At 36.8% G+C, this 26,306-nt stretch overlaps 2 protein-coding genes across 2 annotated transcripts in view; both read right to left on the reverse strand.

The window, feature by feature from the left end:
• The window catches only part of LOC133525661 (uncharacterized), a 47,437-nt gene extending 22,983 nt beyond the window's left edge, over positions 1-24,454 (reverse strand). Inside the window, exon 1 of the mRNA XM_061861998.1 lies at positions 23,810-24,454. Coding sequence (XP_061717982.1) covers positions 23,810-23,837 — 28 coding nt within the window. The 5' untranslated portion in view covers positions 23,838-24,454. The remainder of the gene's footprint in view (positions 1-23,809) is intronic.
• LOC133525659 (UDP-glycosyltransferase UGT5-like) lies at positions 767-16,268 on the reverse strand. Its single transcript, XM_061861996.1, has 4 exons — positions 15,435-16,268; positions 5,170-5,392; positions 2,652-2,868; positions 767-2,321 (listed from the first exon to the last, which is right to left on the reverse strand). The coding sequence occupies exons 1-4, from the start codon at positions 16,251-16,253 to the stop codon at positions 2,045-2,047; spliced, it is 1,536 nt and encodes a 511-aa protein (XP_061717980.1). The 5' UTR covers positions 16,254-16,268; the 3' UTR covers positions 767-2,044.
• Positions 24,455-26,306: the final 1,852 nt, after the last annotated feature.

A 26,306-nucleotide genomic window follows, 5' to 3' on the forward strand; every position in this document is an offset into this window, starting at 1 on the left:
TTGTTGAGTTCTCAACAGAGCGTTTTTGAATTCAAGATATTCCGGAGGTAGGTAAAGTAAGGACAGGTAAAGTGCACATTAGCAGGAGAATTCCTGGTAATTTCGTCTCGCTCTCTAGCTCCGTAAACAATTCGCTCCAGATATTCTTTAAAATAAACACATGAGTAATGATGTCTTGATTCGGGTCCTTCTTGTACTAATGAAGGCATATGACGTATGTCTTGGCGCACGTACCTCCGTAGATGCACTCTATCTCGTTTTACTTAGCGAAATCAAATTGCACAAATATTGGCACAGTGTCATCGGACATGTTTGTCGTAAACAAAATTAAAATAATCATCGCTTGTTTTCATCGCTGCATGGGCGCTACGAATGGTATTTTCTTCTTACCTTCGAAAATATATAAACCTCCCGGCATTGCCTTGAACACTGTTAAAATGTAACATTGGAACTATTGGGATTCTAATTTCTATAGTCCTCCCTGCAGGATCCAGCATATTATGGCAGAAAAACATACCTTGCAATAGGTAGTTTCTTGAATCATAACTTGAAAACTACAATGGCTTCTACGAAAGTCACTTTTTTAATGATGAAAAAAACTGCATATTCGTACAAAATTGTGATTGAAGGAGAAATACTCTTGACCACTTCTTTATAGGTACTTCCATTATTTTCCTTACTTACTTGGGTCACACATTCAATTTCTTAGTTTAAGTTCTTACTTAAACTACTACTCTGAAAATGTTGAAATGAAATAAAAAGACAGTCAAAGTAATACATTTTTTAACAATATTTCTAATAAATTATTCTGTATTAAATAAATAATAATAAATAATGTTTCAGTTGAGAAAAGGGATCCAGACCCATATTTCATTATTTCATTTTTCATCAGGCAATCCTGGTCGGTTAGGTGATTACAAAAAGCGATACAAATATCGATTTACAAGGTAATTGGACCCGGGTACGTCCTTAAACTACGTCCAAAAGAGAGGTATGGGCATTGTGAATGTCATCTTGCTTTGTGTGGTAGGGCACAGCCAGTGGATGTCATTCCAGATCTAGAGCAGAGCCCAACTGGAGAAGTACCTCCACCTTACAGAAAACAGCAGCCAAATAACACTAGACCCTACTCATAGTGTTGTGTTCCTGCCGGTGAGTAAGGTTGCCAGAGCTCAATGAGGGGGGGCGGGTTTAGGGTCGGCAACGCGCATGTAACTCCTCTGGAGTTGCAGGCGTACATACCTAGGCTACGGAGGCTGCTTACCATCAGGCGGGCCGTATGCTTGTTTGCCACCGACGTAGTATAAAAAAAAAAAAAAAATAATTGAAAGGAAATGGGACTTAACCGCGTGCTATAATATTTATTTAATTTTTCCTAACGATGACGTTCAGATGTGACGTCTCATTCTTCCTTTAGATTCTGTCGTCTTGGAATCGAAAGATTAGCAAATACAAGGCTGAAAAAACCTTAAACGTCTGAATGTTTGTGTGTCAAGTAACAACTCTTCGTCCGACCAACAAAGCGACGTCGCGTTTGAAAGTTTAGGGTCAGGCAAAATAAATAACATTTATTTATAACGCCTGACCCTGAATATACGCGATAGGTCCCGTTCTGTCAGAATAATCTAAATGTTCCACCTCAGCTCTTATAATACATAGGAGATACGTTATAAGGAATATCTACGGATAATTATAGATAAAAATCGGTTCATCTAGGCAGCCATGGACTGGACCAACTTTTTTATAAGAAAACCTATTACAGTTAGATTTTATATAAAGTAAGCTGTCATTTGATATAATTTACGATTAAATAACAAACAAAAAAGGTGAAAAAATCTGTCAACGCAATTTTACTAGGCAACCTATTTGCAATGTGTCAATGTGAATATTATCTACTCATTTATTTCTTATTACAGTTATTACAAATAAATAACAGTTGAGGATAGTTATTCCTTATAACGTATCTTAGACCATTATTAAACAGTCAAACATTTGTGCTGCATTCACAAAAACACTTCTATACACACATGACAATTTCACAAAACTACGCCATCTTAGATTTCTTACTCTGCTTATTCGGATGCGTTCTTCTTAAACTTAACACATATTTAATAACATAAATCATAGCGTAAAATATACATGTAAATATAGCTATAATGTCTAGGTTAAAGTATTTGTAGAGAGGCACATCGGCCGCGGGCGTGCGGAAGTTCAAATCTTTGTTTCTGACTGCGTATTCTATCCAGTAGATAGCAGTGTCCATTGCAGACATTGGGCGGTCGTGCCACGCTTTGGAAATTCGTTTTACTTTACGCCTGAATCTGAAATGTAAAAAAAGTAATTAATATTTATGTCAAGGCACAGGTCAAGTCAAAAGCTGGCATAAAATTCTTATAAAATACAAAACCCAACGGAAATGAAACCGCCAATGTGAATTCTCATAATTATGTTTTCACTTCCCTTGCTGCCACAGAATTTGCATTATATAGGTACACTGCGTTTGGCCAGTTGTGTTGCGTTACAAAGTTAATCCATGCGTAGTCAACGTCTTTGATTTCATGTTAGAATAAATTAGCGAAACTAATTAAAATGCGTTGTTAAATTTTCCGCTACCTTTTGTACGGTGTTCTAGATAGATGACAATTACTCACTCTGGATCTAAAACGATTTTGAACTGTTTAAGCAATTCTTCCTTAGTCAGGGTCGTAATGTCGATCCGAACGCCAAGGCCGCTTTCTTCAATTGCTGCTGCGTTTGAGGGCTGATCCCCAAAGATTGGCATGCCCAATACGGGAACACCATGGTGGATGGCTTCTGTCGTTCCTAATAGGCCACAATGGGAGTAGAAAGCTATCACGTTCGGGTGAGCTGGAATGAGAAAAAAAAAATAATTAGAATGTACCAAAAATTGGATACTTACTACCTAGATCCTACGAGTAGATTTTATAATTAGTATTTCAATTTAAAAAGAATTTGTTTGGAGGTATACTTCCAATTCCATTCCTCCAATCAATAGAGTAGGTAATGCTAAATTTATTCGTTCGTCGTAGCTGCGCGCAAGCATTAAACTTTACTATTTATTAAAGTAAGTAGTTTATGAACTGGAATGTTTGATATTGTATACATGTACATCAAGTTTATTGAAGACGCCTTTTTAGGGTTCCGTAGCCAAATGGCAAAAAACGGAACCCTTATAGATTCGTCATGTCCGTCTGTCTGTCCGATTATGTCACAGCCACTTTTTTCCGAAACTATAAGAGCTATACTGTTCAAACTTGGTAAGTAGATGTATTCTATGAACCGCATTAAGATGTTTACACAAAAATAGAAAAAAAAAACAATAAATTTTGGGGATTCCCCATACTTAGAACTGAAACTCAAAAAATCTTTTTTCATCAAATCCATACGTGTGGGGTATCTATGGATAGGTCTTTAAAAATGATATTGAGGTTTCTAATATCATTTTTTTCTGAGCTGAATAGTTTGCGCGAGAGACACTTCCAAAGTGGAAAAATGTGTCCCCCCCCCCCGTAACTTCTAAAATAACAGAATGAAAAATCTAAAAAAAATATATGATATACATTGCCATACAAACTTCCACCGAAAATTAGTTTGAACGAGATCTAGTAAGTAGTTTTTTTAATACGTCATAAATGGTACGGAACCCTTCATGGGCGAGTCCGACTCGCACTTGGCCGCTTTTTATTTCTTACAATATCGCGATCGAGACAATGGCATTTATTGTATAGTCGCAGTCAAACTGTAAGATTTGGACTTTTACAAACGGCGTAGTCATTTTACAAACGTGAAACGTTATGCAAACTTCCAAAGGGAAATTGTTAGTGCGCAATCAATACTGTCAAAGTAAACGTGATGGCTGTCTCAGGGTGATCATGGTTTGCTGTTTTATCAATTTATATTAACTTTTATACTACACCATCAACCACTAGGTCACCAAAATCTCAAAGTCACCAAAAACCGCATCAGAGCACCCCACTATCCGCGTGGTCTTGTCTGTCCTACCCCAAGAGAGCAATTGTGAAATCTGAGGCGCGGAGGGAGAGCATCCCTCGCTCGCTGTGCGGCGCGGCGCGGGTGAATTCAATCCTTTGATACCTATGGAAGTGTCCTACGTGGGCGTTCTCCTTGTGAACGCGAATGCCGTTGGGCCGCCGCGCCGCGTCGTATCGCAAGTTATTCGCCAGGCGACCAGCAAGCCGAATCTGCGGAGCCGAGTGTAGTGACTCTGCTTCATCACGCGTGGGCGGAAAGGCGGCTCTTACGCAGCGCCGGATCTACCGAATTCCAAAAGCCTCCGTCGCCTCCCGCGCCCTGAATAAGTCCGACAAACTCCAGATCTGATGGACACCCCAGCGTTTTTCGTTGTTTCGATGTGCAGCGTCAAGCGTGGTAAATTAATTAATTAAATCGACCAAAATGCCGCTGCTAATTGCACACAGCGCTGTTAAGGTGACGCATCGTTAAACAATAAAATCTAAAAATGCGGCGCTTGCTTCTTTGCTTGCATCCCGAATCCCGCGCTCATCCCGATACTTTGCGCGTAGTTGATTTGCTTTTGCGCTAGCTTATTCTATAGCTCGTATGCGGCACAACTGTTTTTACCATTTAAAGTAAATCTAATCTTCATGGAAAATTTAGAAGCTTCAATCGATCCCATTTGCCTGTATAAAATAAAAAGTTTGTTTAAAAAGAGGCAACTTTTGATACGGTTTTCTCTGCTATAAAAGTTAACAAATCGTGTAACGACAACTACAAAAATGAAGTCGATACCATGAATAACCAGTTCACCAAACAAAACTTTCATGAGTTTTATAATTGCTGAAATAAATCAAGATACCTGACGCCATAATTTACAATGCGTCGTCTTAGAGTCGTAAGGGATTTTACAAAATGCGAACACTTTACAATTTACTTTCGGCAATTTCCGTACTATTCACGTTTGTAAATTGACGACGCCGTTTGTAAAAGATGAAATCTTACAATTGGTCTGCGACATGTTTACATGCGATATGTACATATCTTATTACATGATTCAAACAGCTTCAAACCTGGAACGAGAATGATGTGAAACTTTTTCATTGATTAGGTACCACTTTGCTGTTCGCTTTTTTCCGGCGTAGGTATAGCAATATCTTTTCTTTTACCTACCTAAAATATCGTTCTGAGGAAGCCAATTAGACACGTAAATATTTTTCGGGTTTCCAGGAAGGTTCGGTTCTTCCCATTTGAACACGATCCTCTGGGGAAGCTCGGATACAGCAGAGATGATGGCTTCCAGCTTATCACGAGGAGTGGAAGTCGCCCGCAGCATCGAGCCGAAGCTAATGTAGATCACGCCGTGCTCCGCTTCGTCAATGAATTTCTTGAGGTCCTGAAAAGTTTTGTATTTGGTTATTTTATGGTAGTTGTAGATATAATTTACTATATCCCTGGATGTGAAGTATCGGCATGAGGTTTGAGGATTTTCAGGCCGAGAAAGTAGAAGGGTGTGCCGTGACGCGCACCGAGTGCAGGAGTATGGAAGGGCCAGAGAGGTTCTCCTAGAATTTCATGTCATACAAGCTATTGGAGCGTAATTGGAGCTGTATGTCCCGCAGTGGCCTAGCCTAGAATAATCTGAATGTGATCTCCATCTATGTTGACTATGGTTAAAGGGTTAACATGTATATTAACATGTATACATTATGCTACTCAGGTATTGTTCATATACTGGTCGAGATACCCGTGATGATGACGTGCACTTCTTTATGTCGGTCGAGATCAGCCACAACATAATTAGTAATTAAAACCAGCATTAGAATTTTGTTTCTTTAGTATATATTTAGCGACTATGATGTATTACAAAATTTATCATAGCATATAACGTTTTTCAGAATGATAACAGAGAGAATCGCTATTAGAAATCCGTGTTAGTGTTGGAGTAATATTATGTCGACATAGCCTTTTTGACACCCCGTTGGTAAATGGATAAAGACTAAGACTTTTTTTGATTTATAAGCAGCCATTTTTGTAGCTGAGTCAGTCAATTCGTATTCGTACATGATTGCATAGAAGATAGGTAAATAGTCAAGTGGAGAGCTTCTTTAGCATGTATGGAGGTTATTAGTTCACATACCTATGCATAGCGTAAAAAGCGTTAATTGCAATAAATGTGCTATAAATAAGTAGTTATGCTCAAGGGCAGTTACAGACTAGCGTTTTCTAGCGTCATTTCGGCATTTGCGCTTGCACGCGCGTTAGATTTTGATACATTTGGCCTGTACGCGCCTACACGCGCTTCTAAAAACGAGCATATACGCACGTATAAAACGTTCTGTGAAATACCAAATGAGAATAGTACTTACATTGTGCAACGAGGGGGGTAAGTGAAATATCGGAAACGAGGGTGTTACTTAACATGTCTTGAATTAAAGACCGGAGTTTGCAACATTCTTACACACACAATATTTTTCATCAGACTTGCGAAGAAGAAACTAAATTTTAAGCGAAACCATTCTTAAATACAATGACATTTCAAACATCATACATATGCATGAAATAAGATCTTTTTCGAGCAAGTGTGATGAAAATGTAGTAACGTAATGGAACATTACATGGATAGGTTTAGGTACACAATAATAACTTTTTACCAACCACTTTAGTTGAGCGGAAGACCTATAGGTATTATGTATAGGATATTATCATAGATCTTCGATGCCTGAATATACCTTTTTAGGCATGTTTGATGTGTCTTGTTTTTTGACGGATTTGGTCAGACCACCTTGGTAGTAGGTATATTGTTTTCACGTCCATAGTAGGTAGAGGAACCTGTTCTACCTCGGACAGTTTTTTCTTTTATGAGTTTAGAAAAAAAAACTAAAGGTTGCAGGATTGTTGTTTATCCAAATATCATAAGATACATTAATAAACTATCTAATACGATACAAAATTAAAGGATTGGGTTATTTATATATAGGATAGGTTGACGACAAAAAAGGAAAAAGTGACCAAGGAACAACACCCCTGATGTACAGTGAGCTGCGAAATTGTATGGAAAAATTATGAATTCATCTCACTTTTACGGCTGATGGTTGATGGATGATTATACCTTGGACATGTTCCGTTGTACCGCGGACATGATAATTTTAATTACTAAATTTATAATATAATCATAGAAATAATATTTATACTGGTTGCAACAAAAATAGCAGGGATCCGTATAAGGACATATTCGGTATCGTATTCAGATAAATAGAAAAAATATTTTTCAGAAATAATTTTTTTTTGACCTTTGTATGGAGCATTGGCCCATTTAGATCACCTGCCCCATAGAAAAAATGAACTTTTTTTCGTGTCAAAAAATTTTTCTTCTTACTTTTCCTACTCAGAACACGATACGAAATATGCCGTTAAACGGATCTCCACTATTTTTTATTACGGTTAAAGGTCTCTTACGTTTCAAATAATATAAATGAAATATTTCAATAATCGTGGCAATGTGGAAATACTGCAAACTGTCCGAGGTAAAACTAGGCCCAAGGTACAACAGTTTCCCCTACATGATTTGACAAGTTTGCGGACACTCGCAGTTAGTAAGTGGGACCAATATCATTTTAAATCACTGACCTTAATGTGTTCTTATGTTACAATTACAACCTCAATTGAGGGCTAACTTATCATTTGCCGCTGTTTAAGATTTTAGCTGATTTACCTAATTTAAAAACCGTTTACCATAGTGACTGGAATTATGGCTAGCCTCAAGGTATGTCTATCGTTATAGCTCAGATATTGGGTAATAACTTAATAAGGCTTCAGTACCCCTAGTGTAAATTTTATCGACATCATAACGTGACGAACGCGTTTGCGTTAAGTCTCATTTTGTATAGGATTTTGAGTTTCTAAAACGTCCCGCTTGGCGCGCTCTTTCTAAATCCAATACAAAATGAGACTAAACGCAAACGCGTACGTCACGTTTCAAAATCGAATTTATTTACACTAGAGGTACTGAATATGTAGGTATAGGTACTAACATTTGCTGTATAAAAATCAATTGGAAACGAAGCAATATGCGTACATACCTGCGTACTACCATACCAAGGAAAATATTTTCGATAATATTATCTATTTGTGTTACCGAATAATAAAATCATGTCATCGCTTAAAATACGTATCTTATCACCTAATTCGTCCATATATCATCATTCATAATAATCTGATTACAAGATTGACATAATTCTATCTAGTTCTTCAATAAGGCCGGATGCAACTCAATGTAGTCAGTTTTGGTATTTTTTTACATTTCACTCCATACTAACTCTGTCTGTCAGTTACGTTTGAACAGCTGAACCGATATAGATGAAATTTCGTATGGAGATTTTTTGAGTCCCGGGGAAGGACATAGGATAGTTTCCATCTCGGAAATCATCCCTTAAGGGAGTGAAGGGGGGCGGGGTTGAATTACTTATGAAAGTGGTATATGGATATAAGTATTAACTCTACGCAGACAAAGTCGCGGGCAAAAGCTAGTATTACATAAATGTTTATGAACAATGCTAATAGGTAACTAAATTAAATTGAAATTTGTTTTAGATGAAAATTTCTCCTCCTCCTATTCCTATTTCCTCATGCTTAACATTAATAATAAAAAGAAGTGAACTAATTAAGCACATTATTTCCCTGAGATGCCGGTTTTTTAAACTTTTTATCCTACTTGGAAAATATCTGAGTGATTGCCTTGACCGGGTTTCATTGTGGTTAAATATCCATTTCGTTGTCAATGAAGATTTATTGTGTGTGAACTTATAAATTGGCAAATTTATGTCGTCGCCACACATGGTAGCGTCGTGTGTGGCGTACTTATACCACGATTGAAGTTCTGTTGCTTCATAGATCTGCTTGTCTGTTTTCACTTGAGATTGAACCTTGTTTACCTTCAACGAAGAGTCGTTTTTCGTACATCCATTTGCTTTAGACAGGATTTGATCCCATAGTTTTAATGCGAGTCACAACTCACAAAGATCTAATAAGATCAAGGCTATGCATTCGTATTTCAATTCACTATTAAGTGCATTCTCTCGTAATTTATTAATTTAAAGTCTCTTGAGATGAGGATAAAAAATGTAAACACTTACGCCGGGTAACGATTTTGGTGCCGCAACGTGATAACCTCCAACCTCTTTAACATTTTCAGGAATCAATGACGATCCAAATAAGACAGGGTGCGTGTACATAAGGTAAAACTTTATTTGCCTTCCCAACTCTTCCAATGGTGGCACATCATCGAAATATTGCGCCAAAGTTTTCTGATCGGTTCTTTGAGCGTACGAATTATATAAAGTATTGAAGTAAGTGTTGAAAAAGAAAGCCTCGATACGTTGATACAAAGTTGGTTTAGTGCCCCCTCCGAAGAATAAAGATGGAACATATGATGGGTTGCTGGGCATGCCAAAGCGTTCATAATGCCAGGTCATCGGAGTATGTGAAGTCAGACCGACCACAGGCGCTCCTAACTCGTATGCTAATCCCAGGGCACAATCACTTTGGAACTGCTCAACTAATATTACATCAAACTTTGTTTTTGATTTCCATAAGTTTTGTACTTCTTTATTTTGCAACAATACTCTGCAATTATCCGTACCACTGGTAACTAAAAATATAGCCATACCTAATACACTCAAGTACGACTTTTCAATAGGAAATACATCTTCCAAAATTTTCACTGAATCGTCTAGGGAGATATCGGTAAAGTTTTTGACTGGTTGTTTCTGAGGAAAATACGATATGGTGGTGACATCGTGTCCCCTTTTTGCCAGTTCCAGCAACAACGGTTGAAATACGAAATAATGACTTTTTCCTTGATACGGATTCACTGCTAAAATGTTCAAACAGTGCACATCACTAACTGTTAAACTACACACTAAAATTGCAAACAAAACATTCACTATTATTTTCATTTTATTGGCGGTCTGTACCGCGGCAGGAGACTGACTGAGCGGCAGCAAGCGCAAATTCTATTTAAGTGTACAATGATTGTTTGCGTAGACGGTTTATTGATAAAGAGCTTAAAATATGCAATTCACGTTGTGGATAATAGTTATATCAGTGTACAATGTGTCCTAAGTTAACCTTGTTCAAGGTTTGATATATTGTGTTGAAGCGTACAGCAAAAGTTTAATAATTAAACGATTTATTAACTTATAAGCACCTTTTAAGTGTTCTTAGAAATATTGCATTGGCCATTAAGTAGGTAATATATTTTTTATTCACGTCCTCACCATCATCTTTTTTTCGAAACTTTTATATAAGAACTGTCTGAAAGTGTTTAAAGATATTTTTTAAGTTCATAAGCAAATACCGTAGCCTAGAGACACTGGTAATTTTAGGGATATCCCGTGCGTGTTGACGACTATTTAAAAACTTGTACACAGCCTTTTTTCAAAACCTTTTAACCCTTAAACATGTCTGACAATTTTTTTACTTTTGAGTGTGGATTGCGGTTGATAAATAAGTAAGTAAACATTCATTATTGCACCAACAATTATACATTTTACATACATGTAAAACTACAAATAAATAACAAATAACAGTGTTATATTGCAATAATAATAATGTAAATAAATTGAGACTAGTCATACCTATCGACTGAAGCAACTTAATAGTTAGTTATACTAATGTATAAGCTTTAATTTTATTGTATTTTAGTTCTTATTTTTACCTTATTCTATTATTATTATTATGGACTTTTGTCTGAATTAAAGTGATTTTATTTTATTTTATTTATTTATTTTATTTAATAGAAAATTAATTTCTAGTTTTTTTTTGTTTAAACCCTGTGGTCGATATATGTTCACTGCCCGTTACCAGTGGCCCACGTCGTAAAAATAGAAGATACTTTTATTGTGCTATTTTAGTCACTGGAAAAAAAAACGGGCAAGTGCGAGTCGGACTCGCGCACGAAGGATTCCGTACCATTATTTATAAAAACGGCAAAAAAAAAATGTTTGTTGTATGGGAGTTTTTAGTATTTGTTGTTATAGCGGCAACAGAAATACATCATCTGTGAAAATTTCAACTGTCTAGCTATCACGGTTCATGAGATGATACAGCCTGGTGACAGACGGACGGACGGACTGACGGACGGACAGCGAAGTCTCAGTAATAGGGTCCCGTTTGACCCTTCGGGTACAGAACTCTAAAAAACGGTTCTTTTATATTAATAGTCTAACCCTTAAATATTATGTGAATACCCTGCAGAGCAGTGGCCACATATATACCACTTGTCTTGATCCCAAACGGGCAGAGGGTCATATACGAACCACAAAATTTTAGAGCGAATATTTAAAAAAAAAACAATAACTATGATAAATTGCAACATACTACACATACATTATCTAATATGCTTTCTAAAAATGACAACATGTAGCACTTACTGTATTTTTTTCAGTGTAACAGCAATTTATAACGGGCGAAACGCATATAAATGACAATTTTCTGGTAATTTCAATTTAACAACTAATACGTTTTTTTTATACTACGTCGGTGGCAAACAAGCATACGGCCCGCCTGATGGTAAGCAGTCTCCGTAGCCCATGTACGCCTGCAAATCCAGAGGAGTTACATGCGCCTTGCCGACCCTAACCCCCCCCCCCCCCCTCGTTGAGCTCTGGCAACCTTACTCACCGGCAGGAACACAACACTATGAGCAACACTACGTCAAAGCAATTTGTTTTGATACAACCATTTTTTGCGTTCGGAAATTGGTAACTTTATAGATATTACAATATCACTAATACCACTACATAAATGAGATTTAGTGGTCCTAGTAGTAACTACGCTCGTTAAAAAAAACATTTGCTATATATGTGATCTCTACCTGACTAAAGGCGATACGATAACGATAAGTTCTGGTTCAGATAAGTTCTCATTTAGTTATCGTTTGTATGTCGCATAATTGACAGAAGCAGCTCGATTCGGGCAACCAATGTCACTTTGGCGTTAGAAATATCGTAGATAGATTTTATTGGGATCATAGCGGAATCGAAATAAACGTCAATTTTGACACGTTTAGTTATCGATCTTTTAAAGATCCTTCCAAGATCTTAAACGTGTCTTAATCATTCTTCGAAACGGGCCGTAAGGGTTAAAAAACTCTCGGTAGGTAATGCATTCGGCAGTAACCGTTCGCAATAATTCTTATAGAAATAGGAAGAATAAACAGCTGAGTCAGGTAGGTATATAAAATTAAATCTATCTCATAAAAATGATCAGATTTTCACACCCGCTACTGTCAGTTAACTCTTTATTCTGGATAAGTTGTCGATGTTAGTAGAAATTAGTGCGATCGATGCTGCTAAATAATTGTCAGTGTTTTATTTTAAATAGCAGTTATTTGCATACAATAAGTCTATGCAGGTGGGATCACCTCTCTCTGCAGCTGACTGTACATTCAAATCTGCAGACCTAGTGAAAAAGGGTACAAGTCTTGCGCAGACGTTCGTGTTCTGTGGGACGATTTATGAATTTCGAGCGCTCGATTTCGTCACTCAAAAATCTGTGGAATACGGTGAAATGCTATTTTTGAAAAACGAGCGATAAAAATTTGAAAATAGTGGGTTTGACCACTCATTTTCAATTTAATTAGTAGAATGGACTGCTCTCACTTTCGTTGAGCGCAAGCGTGAGCGAGACGGATGTGGTGCCCGGGAAATTGGATATCATATTTTAGTTTTTTGTACCTTTAAATAAAATAAAGTAATCGACAAGTTACATGATATTGCCGATTTTTAGAAGTATTTTTCATATTTTTAGCTATGCAAAATTTGTTAAAAAAATTTAAAGGGAATTTTAGACCTATGTTCGTGATTTTTTTTCGATCGAGCGAAAGTTAAAGTCTCGGGCATCGATTCGATAAAATTCCTCGAGAAAGATCTAAAAATAAAGTTTGCTTCGCTCTCTGAACCTACAGCACCATAAAAGTAGGTAAGCGTTGTCAAATATTTAAATCACGAATTTTTAGTCGCTCACCGTAAACCGTCAAACAGTTAGAATTAGTTCAATGTTAGTCGTACTTGTGACAGTTTAAATTCGACCGCCGATTGTTGCTATTTACTGACCAAGAAACAACTCTAAAGCTATTAACAATTTTAATTCTATTATAAGGAAAATTCATTACCATTGTAATTGTAAGGAAGAGAAACGGTTTGGGCACAAAGATTCCAGTTATTGCAAAATATTTTGTAGTAAATAGCTCAATTTTGACATACGTAGCGTCCCAAACTAAGCACCGCCCTTTCTCCCATTGCACTAAAGTTAGGTTAGGTTAGAGTTATTGTAATACCCCCCGCGGGTTCCCACCTTGTCGTGGTGGAGGCGCTTAGTAGCCGTGGCTTGGTCACCCACGGTGAAGCGAAGAGGCAACCAGGGCCGGCCTGTTTGAGGTGCGGGCTGGCCCGAGGAGGACGCTCCAAGTCGGCTTAGTAAGCCCGCTTGTGACGCGTTGGAGGTGGACCGTCGGGGAAGAGGAGTGTCGGTGTTGCGATTAGCCGTTCTCCCTATCCTCGACGGCCGAGGTGGGATCGCAGGGGAAGAGGCGTGATGGTATCACGATGCGCCACTCTCCCTATCCCCTGCGATCTTGGCGGGGCCGTTCCGCTGTAGCGGCGTTGGTGGGGCTGCAGAGGAAGAGGAGTGTCGGTGTTACGGTGTGCCGTTCTCCCTGTCCTCTGCAGCCGAGTTGCGGTTTGCGGCAGAACCATTGACCTCATCTTTGTCCGGGCGCCGGGGAGTTTTCTGGCGCCCGTGGCCTCCTTGTGGCGGGCTTGGGGGGGTCCGCTACACTGCTGGACGGAGGCCGAGGAGGAAGGCGCGTCAAACCATCTGGCGCGCCTAGCGTGAAGTGCCTTCGGGCTTTAGCGAAGGAGTCGCTCGTGGGCGGCTGCCGCCGGTGGGGTCGCGGATGAGTACGCATGCGTTCCTGTAACCCCACCAATAGGGCGGCGAGGCGGCATACAGGGGGGTTTTTAGTGGGTATACCGTGGGCCCCATTAGCCTAGATGGGAGTCCCACATAACCACTCGGGTCACCCCCCGCACCCGGGTGGTAAGCGGAATGCATTTTCTCCCCTAAAAAAAAAAGGGTTATTGTAATAAAAAATATACTAGACTATACATCTCATATCATATATTAGACTATACATCTCTTTTGTATTGTAGTAATTATTTATTTTAAGATTGTTATAATGTAATGTTTACCCAGGTATTGGCAGTTGTATTTATAAATGTTGTTATGTATTTTTCATGTCACTATATGCTGTTACTATAAATTTTGTATTGACTTGTAAAAGAGCCCTTGAGGCCTACTTGCAGAATATTTTTTTGAATTTTGAATTTGAATTTTGAATATATATATCAAAACGAATGAATTAAATTTAAAAATACAGAAAAAAATATTAAATCCAGAATATTTTAAAATAGTGAAACTTCGTACAGCCCAGTAGCAAGAAAAAACCCAAGAAGAAAAAGAAGGCAAAATAAAAATAAAACGATTCATAATAAAAACCACAAACATACACTAACTACAAGGCACAAAGAAAAATGGAATCCGATAAGTAGGTATAAAGTGTGTAAACCACGTATAACGTAACATATTCGCTACATGTATATGTGTTATTTAATGATAAAAGGGTAGGGTAAATACGTTTCAATGTCCTCCCTCGGTATACTTATATCCTAACGAAAGATACCTACACATTCATAGTTTAACAAGCTGGTGCCAGTAAGCAGGAACGTCAGTTGCAGCGAAATGGTTCTTAACTCCTTAGAAAATGAATTTTCAGAAACGCTGAAATAAGGTTTTTTTGTGCCGATTTAAAAAAATACCTTTAAACGAAATTTCAAATTCCTAGCTTGAAGTAAAACTTGAACTCCATACCTATACAAACGTTCATCCTCTTTTTAACCCTTTAAGAAGATGATTATTTTCAAAAACGCTAAAATTCGTTTTCTTAGATTTAAATAGAGTACGTTTTTACAAAGGTTAAAATTCCTAGCTTAAAATAAAACTTGAACCCCATACTTGATCCCCTTTTGAATCCCATTATGGTTTGAATTTCTCAAAATAGCTTCTCATTTCTTGTAGGTACACATTATAAATTTAACCTGTACCCCTAGTGTAAATATTTTCGACAGCGACACGTGACGTACGCGTTTGCGTTAAGTGTCATTTTGTATGAGATTTTTGACTTTCCAAAACGTCCCGCTTGGCGCGCTGTTCAAAAACCCATACAAAATGAGACTTAACGCAAACGCATACGTCACGTTTCGCTATCGACTAAATTTACACTAGGGGTACTGGTGTGCAAATTTAACTTTCTAGTTTTCGAAGTTTCGGCTCCGCGTTGGTGACATTTAGATAATATAGATGAATGGAATACTTACGCCTGATAACGGCTTTGGGGTCGCGACGTGATATCCGTTAACCTCTTTGACATTTTCAGGAATTAACGACGGTCCAAATAAGATGGGGTTTCTGTACAAAAGTAAGAATTTCATATCTCTTGCCAAATTTTCCAGTGGAGGCACATCATCGAAATATTCAGCCAAAGTATTCTGATCGGTCCTTTGCATATATGTGTATAAAGTATTGAAGTAAGCGTTAAAAACGAATGCTTCTATACGTTGGTACAGAGATGGTTTGGTTCCTCCTTCGAAAAACATGAAGGGAACGTATGATGGGTTGTTAGGCATGCCAAACCGGTCAAAATGCCAGGGCGTTGGAGTGTGTGAAGTCAGACCGACCACAGGCGCTCCCAACACATATGCCAATCCCAAGGAACAGTCGCTTTGGAACTGCTCAACTAATATTACATCAAACTTTGCTTTTGATTTCCATAAATTCTGCACTTCTGCATTTCGCAACAATTCTCTGCAATTATCACTACCACTGGTTGCTAAAAACAAACCGATACTTATTACGGTTTTGTATGATCTTTCAATAGGAAAGACATCTTCCAAAATTTTTACTGAACCAGCTAAGGAGATGTCGGTAAAGTTTTTGGCTTTTTGTTTCTGAGGAAAATACGATATGGAGGTGACATCGTGTCCCCTTTTTGCCAGTTCGAGCAACAACGGTTGAAATACGAAATAATGACTTTTTCCTTGATACGGATTCACTGCTAAAATTTTCAAAGAGCACACATCACTATTTGTTAAACTATATACTAAAATTGCTACCAAAAATATGACTTTTATTCTCATGTTATTAGCGGTCTGTATCGAGGCAGGAGAGTGACTGACGAGCAACAACTGACTGACTGACTGACTGATGATCGGTTATGTATTTGTATATACTTATATTGGTGATTTCAAGACACAGGTAAATAAGGTTAGAGTAGGAGTATATAAAAGGGGGCCGAGGACTTGATGTATATGCTGTCATTATGACACATATATTGTATAATTTCATCATATAGAAAACGCAAAAATAAAAGTGTTTTATTTGAATAAACTTTTCTCTCAAACTAAAAATGACAGAGTTATTTTGGTGGTTTCAGACTAGCATATTTTTACGCGCGTATACCGGTCGTTTCGGTGGTACAACTTATACGCGCATCACATTTCACTACATTTGGTTTTTACTACCATGCGCGCGCGTTACTTTTCCTTGCAGTTGGTCTATAGTGTGAGCGTGCAAACGCTCGTACGAGTACGCTCATTATAAAAGGCTTGTCTGTAACCGATCTTTGACCCAGGAAGTTGAAAGTACAAACAGTAGGTAAGTACTTAGGTTGCGTCTGTTATGTATCTATAGATGTAAACTACCTAAAAGCAGAAGGGTAAACTACCTAAAAATAGGCTTGTGCATATACATATTTTTGGCACATTGCATAAATAAATAAATAAAAAATAATACCTACATTTTTTTTATTTTGCACTCTTGGTTGGTGCATATGTGTTTATGCATTTCTAACTACAAAAAATAAATTTACCAATGTGTTTCAGTAAAAACCTAATAATTTTAACCCTTTGAACCCAAAACATGATAAACAATAACGTCACTCACAGGCTAAGGTCACGGGCGTATGCGAACTAATGTTAACTTGAAAGTGTGAAGGTTACTTTGACGACGTATACGCCATAACACTTATATGCAGTGGTGGCCTTATAGGGTGGCGAGCAAAGCAGTCACCCAGGGCCTCGGTTTATAGGATTTTCTTTTTTTTCATTTGCAAAACAAAAAAAAAATTAAAGCGAAATCTATAAACCTAGAATATATTATGCTGAAGCGATCGACATCAAAATCAAAGTGAGTTTTAGTTAGTGGAAAACGTTTTCTCCCGAAATGGAATTTCTTAGAAAAAAAGTACCGTTATTTCGCTAGGATCGCAAAGTTATTCTTCCCTCTTAAACTGAAATGGTTATACCGCGTGTAAATTTAAATGATTTCATGATAAAGAGTACACGCAATTTTAATATTACATAATAACAAGTATAATAATACTAGTCATTGAGAATAGCTATCAATTTACAACATGATATGTGCACTGTCCTACCTCATGTTATCGTTGTACAAGGTTATTTACGATTATATTGTTTGCTGAAGGGTTTTAGTAAATGCTTAAAATATCGATATCATTACTGAGCTTAACCTCACTTATTGGAGTAATGGGAAAAATTAAGTAATTATGTTATTTGTTAACGACGTCATTATCAATTAAATAGTCGTTAGTATATTAGTTATATTGATAAAAAAAATAGTTTAATTCGAAGTACCCAGAAAGCGATTAAAATTTGTTGAGTCATTCAATAGGTATTTCTATGGAAAGGATAATGTTCTTATTGGATGTTTGCACTAAAAGTTTAGGGTGCCTTTATTATCTTAGATGACAGCAGAGAGAGGTAAAATAATCATGTTATTTTCTCCCTTCGCGTGTCTCTTTTTTTTAACTCATGGCAAAGAGTGTGACCAAGTGAGGTACGATGTCACTTCAAAATTCAAAAAATCAAAATTCAAATTTTATTCTTTAAGTTAAGTAGGCCTCAAGGGCTATTTTAAAAGTCAATAAAACATTTACAGTGACATCACATAGGGTACATGAAAAATACCAACATTATAAATACAACAGCCAATACCTGGGTAAACATTACATAGTAAAATCTTAAAATAAATAATTACTGCAATATAATAGTGATGTATAGTCTCTATTGTTAACAATACATTTTGGAGATGTAAGAGATCCCCAATGTCAGAGTAGAGACTAATAAGATTTGGAGGTGAAAACGCTCTCCAAGCGTTAAGAGGAAAGAGGACGATCGATTGTCTATACAAACAATATCCTCATTTTCCTACCTGGATTACATTACATTATGGAAAATATTTTTATAGAATTTAATGTATTTTAGTCATAGCTATTACATACAAACGTAGTCCCCATTTTCCTCTCTGGATATTAACATTATTGAAAATATTTTTACACTATTTTATGTGTTTTAATCATAACTATGCCCGACCATTTGATAATTTTCGTTTTTTTTAATTATTATAAAAGTTAGGAGCGAAAAACAGGTTTCATGGAAATTTTTAAATGCTCATAACTCATATTGAAAAAATCGAAAATAATCAAACGGTCGGGCATAGTTATGATTAAAACACATAAAATAGTGTAAAAATATTTTCAATAATGTTTATATCCAGAGAGGGAGATGGGGACTAAGTTTGTATGGAAAGGCGGTTTTGGGGCGGTCGTCCCCTTTCGTTTTAAAATGAAATTATATATAATAAACCGCTTTAGGACTGTTAAGGCGCTCTTATAGACAGATTCTAGGTTTTTGAGGGGGTGAAGCAGACGAAGTGGTAAAGCAGGCAGGCGGGCGCCCCGCGCGCCGCGCTCGCAGCAAGCCTACGTCCTTATTCTGACGCCATCCGTATTCTGGTTTGTTAGTTCTGGGATCTTTTCCGGAAATTTATATTGATTATGATTTAAACTTAATGAAATTAAAAATTTGATAATTATATATAATACTAGAGTATACCGCGGCAAATTGAGAACCTAGTAAAATGATACCAAATCGTTTTGTGTCGAAATAATATTACTTACTAATTCAGACAAAAGTTACAACTGTCTGCTTTAAATCATATATAGATACCTATTCAAAACTTAGCTGACCTTAAAAATGCAATAGAAGTCAATTTCGGGCAAGTAGTGAAAAAAGGAAGAATACTAGCAAAGCTAAGTAATTTGTGGAAGTGAACGTAAAAAGGTAGCATGTTTTTGCTGGTATTGAGATAACTGAAAACATAAGCATAAGGTATGCACAAGCATATGTAGCTCCAAAAAGTAGATAAATTATGCTATCTTCTCAAAAAAGAACCATGACTCTAACTGTAACGACTATTTCTATATTATTTTTTGAATTGACGACAATGAAGACGATTATAAATTTTAAATGCAAAAGTCGAGAAAACTGCTATTATTATTTATTATTTAAAGTTTATAATGGCAAAAATGCACTTATACTACTACTACTACTACTTCGAAGTTATATAGTAATGAGTATAATTGACTGACTTTAATTAATGTCTAATAAAGAATCAGTCTGTTGTCTGTCTACTCTGTCTGTAATCAAATATTACAAGTATATTTGACCCACTGAGGTTTCAGATGAAGTTGAAAATCTGCATACATATGTAAGTAGGGTGACAATGAAATAATATGGTACCATCGAGCTGATCTGATGCATGAGAGAGGAGGTGGCCATAGGAACTCTGTGTTAAAATATCGCAACCAAATTGCGTTTGAGGTTGTTAGAATTGTCTCAATGAGTATTATTTTCCTTTGGAAAGAAGTACAGTTAAGACCTGTTCCGTAAAGTTAAATAACATACAAAACTTTCCGATGAACAAAATTATTTTATCGTCAACTATGTTATTTATCCCTTCAAGTGGTGGCCCACCACTCACGGGTCGATGCGATAGCCAGAAAGCTGTCGGCCAACAGACGGTGGTTAGTGAGGTGTTGCCATATTTAGTGGCAAAATTGAAGACTGAAGTATATTTACGCTCTTCTAGCGCCCAAAAGTAGCTAGCAAGTTAGACAAGGAAAATATACATACACACGCTTGTTAACGCTTGGTTGCTAAGGACCGTTCATCCGGGATCGAACGCCTAGGTCGAGTTCTGTCTTGATTTTTAAAGAGGTTATTTTGTAAATACACGGTACCCTCGAGGAAACGGAAAGATTTTAACAGTATATTCCGGATCGTATTTAGAGGCAAAAATGTCATATAAACTTTTTTAATTCGCCTAGTTTCAGAATTAATACCAATTAAAAAAAATATTTTTCGTTGTGTTTTAGTGCATAACGCCTTTTTGATGGCTATGACGCCAGTCGCCACTTTGGGACCTAGTCTAGACTACCTTCTTGACAGATATCAAAGTCACAAGGTACCATTTGAATAGACTAATTTTTACGAAAAAAAATGTACCAATTTATATTAATCCATAAATTTTCCAAGAACATGAACTTAATATGTTTAAAAACATACAAAAAGTAAAAAAAAAATCTTTTTTGCGAATTTGACTTAAACTTGTACATGAAATTCTTCTAATGACCTCAGGAATACGTGGTTAAAAAATTCCGTTTCCTCACGGGCACTTTTTATGACTTAACCTTTGAATTTTAAGCCCTACGTAGAAAATTAATTAACAATTACCTCCAATCATAACTTTGTTTTGTGGTGGTGCTCATTTTTAATAAGGAAACTGGAAAACTGTCACTGTTGCTAGGTTTGATTAGTTAGGTGCATGTGGCGAAATGCATAAACATTACAATAATTTAACAACAACAAGGACAACTTCAACAGAAGGACATGATGTCACGATCCTCAGCATTGAGGGACCAAGAAGAAGAAGACAATAATTTAATTGTTCTATTCGAATAGCGTATTTAGTGCTTATTCTAACATAGATAAGCATACTTTTAAACATAGATAAGCTTAAATAGTTGAATTTGTAATATTCTCTAAATCCGCGCTGAACACCCGACGGGGCCCCGCCACGTGACTACTTTTTACGTTTTGGCTTCTGCCACTTGAAGGGATATACTATAGGCCTTGACTAGTGATTCATTTCAAAATAAACTATTTTAATATATACATATTACACATAAGCACCCTAATGCAAACATGAAGAAAATATATTTTGCGAAACTTTCGATCGATTTTTCTACTTATATTTTGTATTGGCAGGAAAAATAGTAAAAGCATATCACAAAGACATAACAAGGTTTTAAAGAAGAAGGTAAAATTGGCTGAGACCTGAAATTGACGGCAGAGTGTCATCGAAATTTATACTTGAAAAAAGAAATAAAATGTCACCAGTTTTCATTTCATACAAAACAGAAATAGCATGGTATAAAAGTATTATACCAAACTTTTACAAAGGACTTTATGTTTAACATTATCAAAAATGGAATTTAGTGACATTCTTGAATTTCTAGAATAATTAACCAGTGAAATAAAAATATTGGCGAGAGGTACAAATATATATGAACTTCCGAACCGAGTACTTGCAAAATTTTGAATGGAATTTGAAGGGTAAATATCACTCCTGCTCACCTTACAAAATAAAATAGTTGATAAATGTTGTAAATAAAGTCTTAAGTGTATACCATATGAAAGTTAATAAACCAGAAATACCAAACAAATTCAACACTTATAACATAAACTATAATATTACAGCCATTTGAGCACTTCCACAAAAACGTGAAATGGTACCTTTCACTAAGCACTATTTAAATCCCACATATTTAAATCCAGTATATCTCCTGCATCCTGTATGTGTTAAAAATGAAGCTGTTCCAATATAATGACTTATATAAATTAAACAAGCGGATTAATTTTATTTGTTTACGTTAAAAATAGGTATTCAATTTGATTATTACTGTAATAGCCATTCAAAATATTATTTTACCTAAATTGATAATTAAAAGTACTCCTCACGAAATAAGTACTACTGAATTTTATACTTAGCAGTGTTTTTTAAAATGTACATGTATTTTACCTTCCTCGTATTAAAAATGAAAAGTAGAGTGTTTAACTCGGGTGCAAGGCACCATTTCATCATTTGGTTAATCGTGGCTGTATTAGGTGCGTGTGTAAAACTTGTCAAAAAAGATAATATGACGGATGGATGTCTGAAATGTCACCGTATTTAAGAATCAATTAGCTTAAAAATTATTTTTTCTTCGTAAGAGTGATGAAAATATTGTGTGTATAACATATTTGTGTATTTATAGTGTGATTATCCATTTTATGTAACGTCCGCTAAACTAGCACAGGTCCGACGCTGACAGTGGTCACGAGCGTACTGGCGTACTGACGGTATTGCCGCGCAGGGTAACGTTTAGTAGACAAAATGTTGAATTCATAATTATGAATGAAAAATTTAACGCATCGATAAACTGACAAGCAAAATGTTAGAGTTACTTAAAAGCTATTGAATGAAGTAAATTTCATATTGATATTCGTCATAGTACTTCTAAAATATCGAAATAAATACAGTTTTAAGCATATTTTCAAAGCAAAAATCTATCGAGAAAAAGATGAGCCATCGTGTTTCTGACAAGCATACGGCTAGTTCAAGGACTGAAGTTATACATACTAGAAAATAATCGATGAAATCCTTGTACAAGCCTGTTAATATCGATTTAAAAATAGCGCATTTTACTATTCACCGCGCCTTAAATCGACACGAGTTGCGAATTACTTATTCGCACATGTATCGTACAACGTTTTACAGTACATATGGCCCTTTAAATGTTCGACATAGTAACGTAATATGCTAATTTTCGCACTAGTGCGGTAAAGTAGCACCATATGTACTGTAAATAATATTTCTATGATTATATTATAAATTTAGTAATTAAAATTATCACGTTCGAGGTACAACGGGATATATCCAAGGTACATCAGGGGTGTCATTCCTTGGACACGTTTGCCTTTTTTTGCCAACCTATCTTATCAGAATAAGCACCCCAATCCCGGAATTTTATATCGTATTCGATATTTTATTAATGTAGGTATCTTATGATATTCGGATAAACAACAATTCTGCAGCCTTTAGTTTTTTCTACAAATCATAAAATAAAAAGCTGTCTAAGGTAGAACAGGTTCCTATTAGGTAATAACATTTTTTGCCTATTGGTATTAAGAGTCGGTCTACGCTAAGTTTCCACAGGCATATCACGCAGCACTTGGAGTGGGAAACTTTATCATGGTCGCACTCTAGCTCATTATCAGTAGCTGTTTATATTAGCAGTAGATAGGTGATGTAAAATGACGATGCAGCCTTATTACATCCACTCGTTCGTCGGGCACTTTTGTAGGGAGGCTGGCCAACGGAAGCTACCCGACCCTACCCTAGTTAGCATCCTGACAGCAGCTTTTCTTTCCACGTAATAGGACACCGTAAAAAAAAACTACTTCCGCAATCGACATTGCTAGTTTAGTTGTGTATAAATATAAAACTTTGAATAATTTAGGCTAATTACTTTCAATAAAATATTCAAGACAAAGTACCTACATTTAATATTTCAAGTAATATTAACGATGTTCTAATATTTCGTTCACACAATTCTGGCCGGCCATCGAAAATAGGTACCTACACCGGCCCCCTTTCGAAATTGAGACTAGAAAAAGGGTAGATGTAATAAGCGCTTATTACGGTAGTGTTTAGCAACAAGGAGCTAAATTTTGTCGCAACAATGGCGCTAGCAAAAGTTACAGCATTCAAAATAGGTATCTTAAGTACTTACTTTTGCAGGATTGACAGCAACAAGCCATTTTTGCGATCGGCAACGGGTTTCTGTTGGATGTTTTTAGGTTCCTATTGGTTTGGGATTGGATGGTTGGTTGGTTGGTTGGGAGGTTGGTATTTTTAGAGTGGAAAACTGTCAGTCATGTTATTTGCTAAAACCTTGCCCAGAAGAGGTTGTTTGGTCCGCGGTCATAGTGGTAATTATAGGAATTTTGTAAAGATTACATGTTCAATGGTTTTAAGGTGAAATCTAAATCGATTATTATACTTGTTTTACCTACATTCTGTTTGAAGTGTTATGTTTGACATAAGAATATTTGTCATTGGAATTTATTTATTTTTCTAGAAGTTGTCAATATATTTTTAAGAGTAGTTGCTGATGCTTAAAAGGTTCAATAGGTACGTGTGGAAGAACCTTTTAAGCATGGTTCCGTGTAATAAATAAGGCTTAGAATAAATTAATCAAGAGCAGATGCTTAAGCCTAATAATTAATTATTTTCAATAGGTGTATAGTAATAAAGAGTAAAGTAAGTATAACAGGTGAAGAGTCCTCTTGAAAGATTTTATTATGGAAGGTGAAAATCCACCAAATCACACAAGGAGGCACTATACAGTTCTGTTGGATCAAGGCCCATGCAGGACTGCTTGGAAATGAGGAAGCCGACCAGGAAGCCAAAACCGCCACCACTCTCCACCGAGCACCCGACTTTGACCACTTTCCCATCTCCTACATTAAGCACCTCTGTAAAACAGAAACACAAAAAGCGCACTGCAACGACTACTTCACCTCTACTACCGGAATACACCTAAAGAACTGGCTACCAACTCTAAACCACATCAAAGAGCTCCGGAACAAGACCGCCATTTCCTTCCATCTAACCCAAATTCTCACCGGACACGGCTGCCACAAGAAATACCTAAAAAGAATGAAAATTATCACTGACGATCTCTGCCCCTGTAACGGAAACACCCCACAAACAATAGACCACCTTCTACGATCATGCCCCAAATTCAGCATAGCAAGATTCAACCATGAAATCATCTGTCATAATCTCCAAATTTAACCTTACAGCCTCCCAGACCTCATTAGCAGAGAAAGTACATTGACCTAATTTTGCAAACTAATATCCAAAACAGTCTAAAAACGTTCAACAACACATAAAAAAAAAAAAACTCATCTACACCACCCATCTTCACATCTTAACATTCATTACCACCATTACCTTTCATAACAACACAACTATGGAAGGTGGAGGTAAGGAAAGAAATCTCCATATACCAAAAAGTGTCATCAAAAAACCTTAAATAGATGGCGCTACAATACCTAGAGTACTTACTTGAACAAAAAAATAAATCATAGACAACGCACTTCACTCCGTCAATAACGCCTAGGTTCTTAGCTACTCTAGCGCTACTCTGGAGATATTTGGAACTATTATTTATAACTGACAGCTGGACACTTTTGCAACAGTTCTATCATAAGAGATTTCTCTCCTCTTAAATCCACACTCCATAAACACAACATCACCGTGTTACATCATTAATTAGAGATATAAAACATCCCACAGACCTTACGGATCCAGCCGCCCGTAAACTTCGCGGGGACTGGACCCAAAATTTTAAACGCATAATAAAAAAAAAATATATGGAAGGTGGAGGTAAGGAATGGAATCTCCATGTCCCAAAAAGTGTCATCAAAAAACCTTAAATAGGTGGCGCTACAATACCTAGATTCCTTAAAAAAAAACATAGACAGCGCACTTCACTCCGTCTATAACGCCTAGGTTCTTAGCTATGTACTCAGGAGAGCTTTGGAACTATTATTTATAGCTGACAGCTGGACACTTTTGCAACAGATGTACCATAAGAGATTTCACTTCTTTTAATTCCACACTCCATACATTTTATGGTAACCCATTTGAAAGCACTGTCTCTAATTTCGTCGCTATACCTACTTACTCAACCTCGTATCTATATTAGATACGAGTTTGAGTAAGTATAGCGACGATTTGCTTCCGAAACTATATGTATGTGGATACTTTCGTCCTACATAATATTTGACTGTGCGGTTCAAGAGGAATTTCCTCCCGCGGACGCTCCGGCTGTGGAATGAGCTCTCTTCCGAGGGTCTACAGTATGGGGTTCTTCAAAAAAGGAGTGTACAGGTTTTTAAAGGGTCGGTAACGCGCAGGAACCTCTGGAGTTGCAGGCGTCCATAGGCTGCGGTGACTGCTTACCATCAGGCGGGCCGTATGCTTGTTTGCCACCGTCTATACGCAACGTATAAAAAAAAATTGGTCTACTTGGGCCTTCGAGTAACACCGGCTTCCGACACTTCGGAAGGGAGCAGCCCAAGCGATATCTCACCGTACAAATCTTTCTGCCATTTTTTGCGGGGGAAACGTGTAGGTCCACAGTCGCACTTTTCACTCACTACATACAAAATCCAATCTGTAATTTAATTACGACACAAATACGTAGAAAATGACACACG

Source organism: Cydia pomonella, chromosome 15, assembly GCF_033807575.1.
Source record: "Cydia pomonella isolate Wapato2018A chromosome 15, ilCydPomo1, whole genome shotgun sequence".
Taxonomy (NCBI): Eukaryota; Metazoa; Arthropoda; class Insecta; order Lepidoptera; family Tortricidae; genus Cydia; species Cydia pomonella.

Excerpts from the sequence above, each read along its gene's own strand:
- LOC133525659 (XM_061861996.1), bottom strand. The coding sequence starts at position 16,253 with ATGAGAATAAAAGTCATATTTTTGGTAGCAATTTTAGTATATAGTTTA. Across the intron at positions 5,393-15,434 it reads CCCCAAAGCCGTTATCAGGC|GACCTCAAGAAATTCATTGA; the intron begins GTAAGTATTCCA and ends AAAACTTTTCAG. Across the intron at positions 2,869-5,169 it reads TCCTCAGAACGATATTTTAG|CTCACCCGAACGTGATAGCT; the intron begins GTAGGTAAAAGA and ends TTCTCATTCCAG.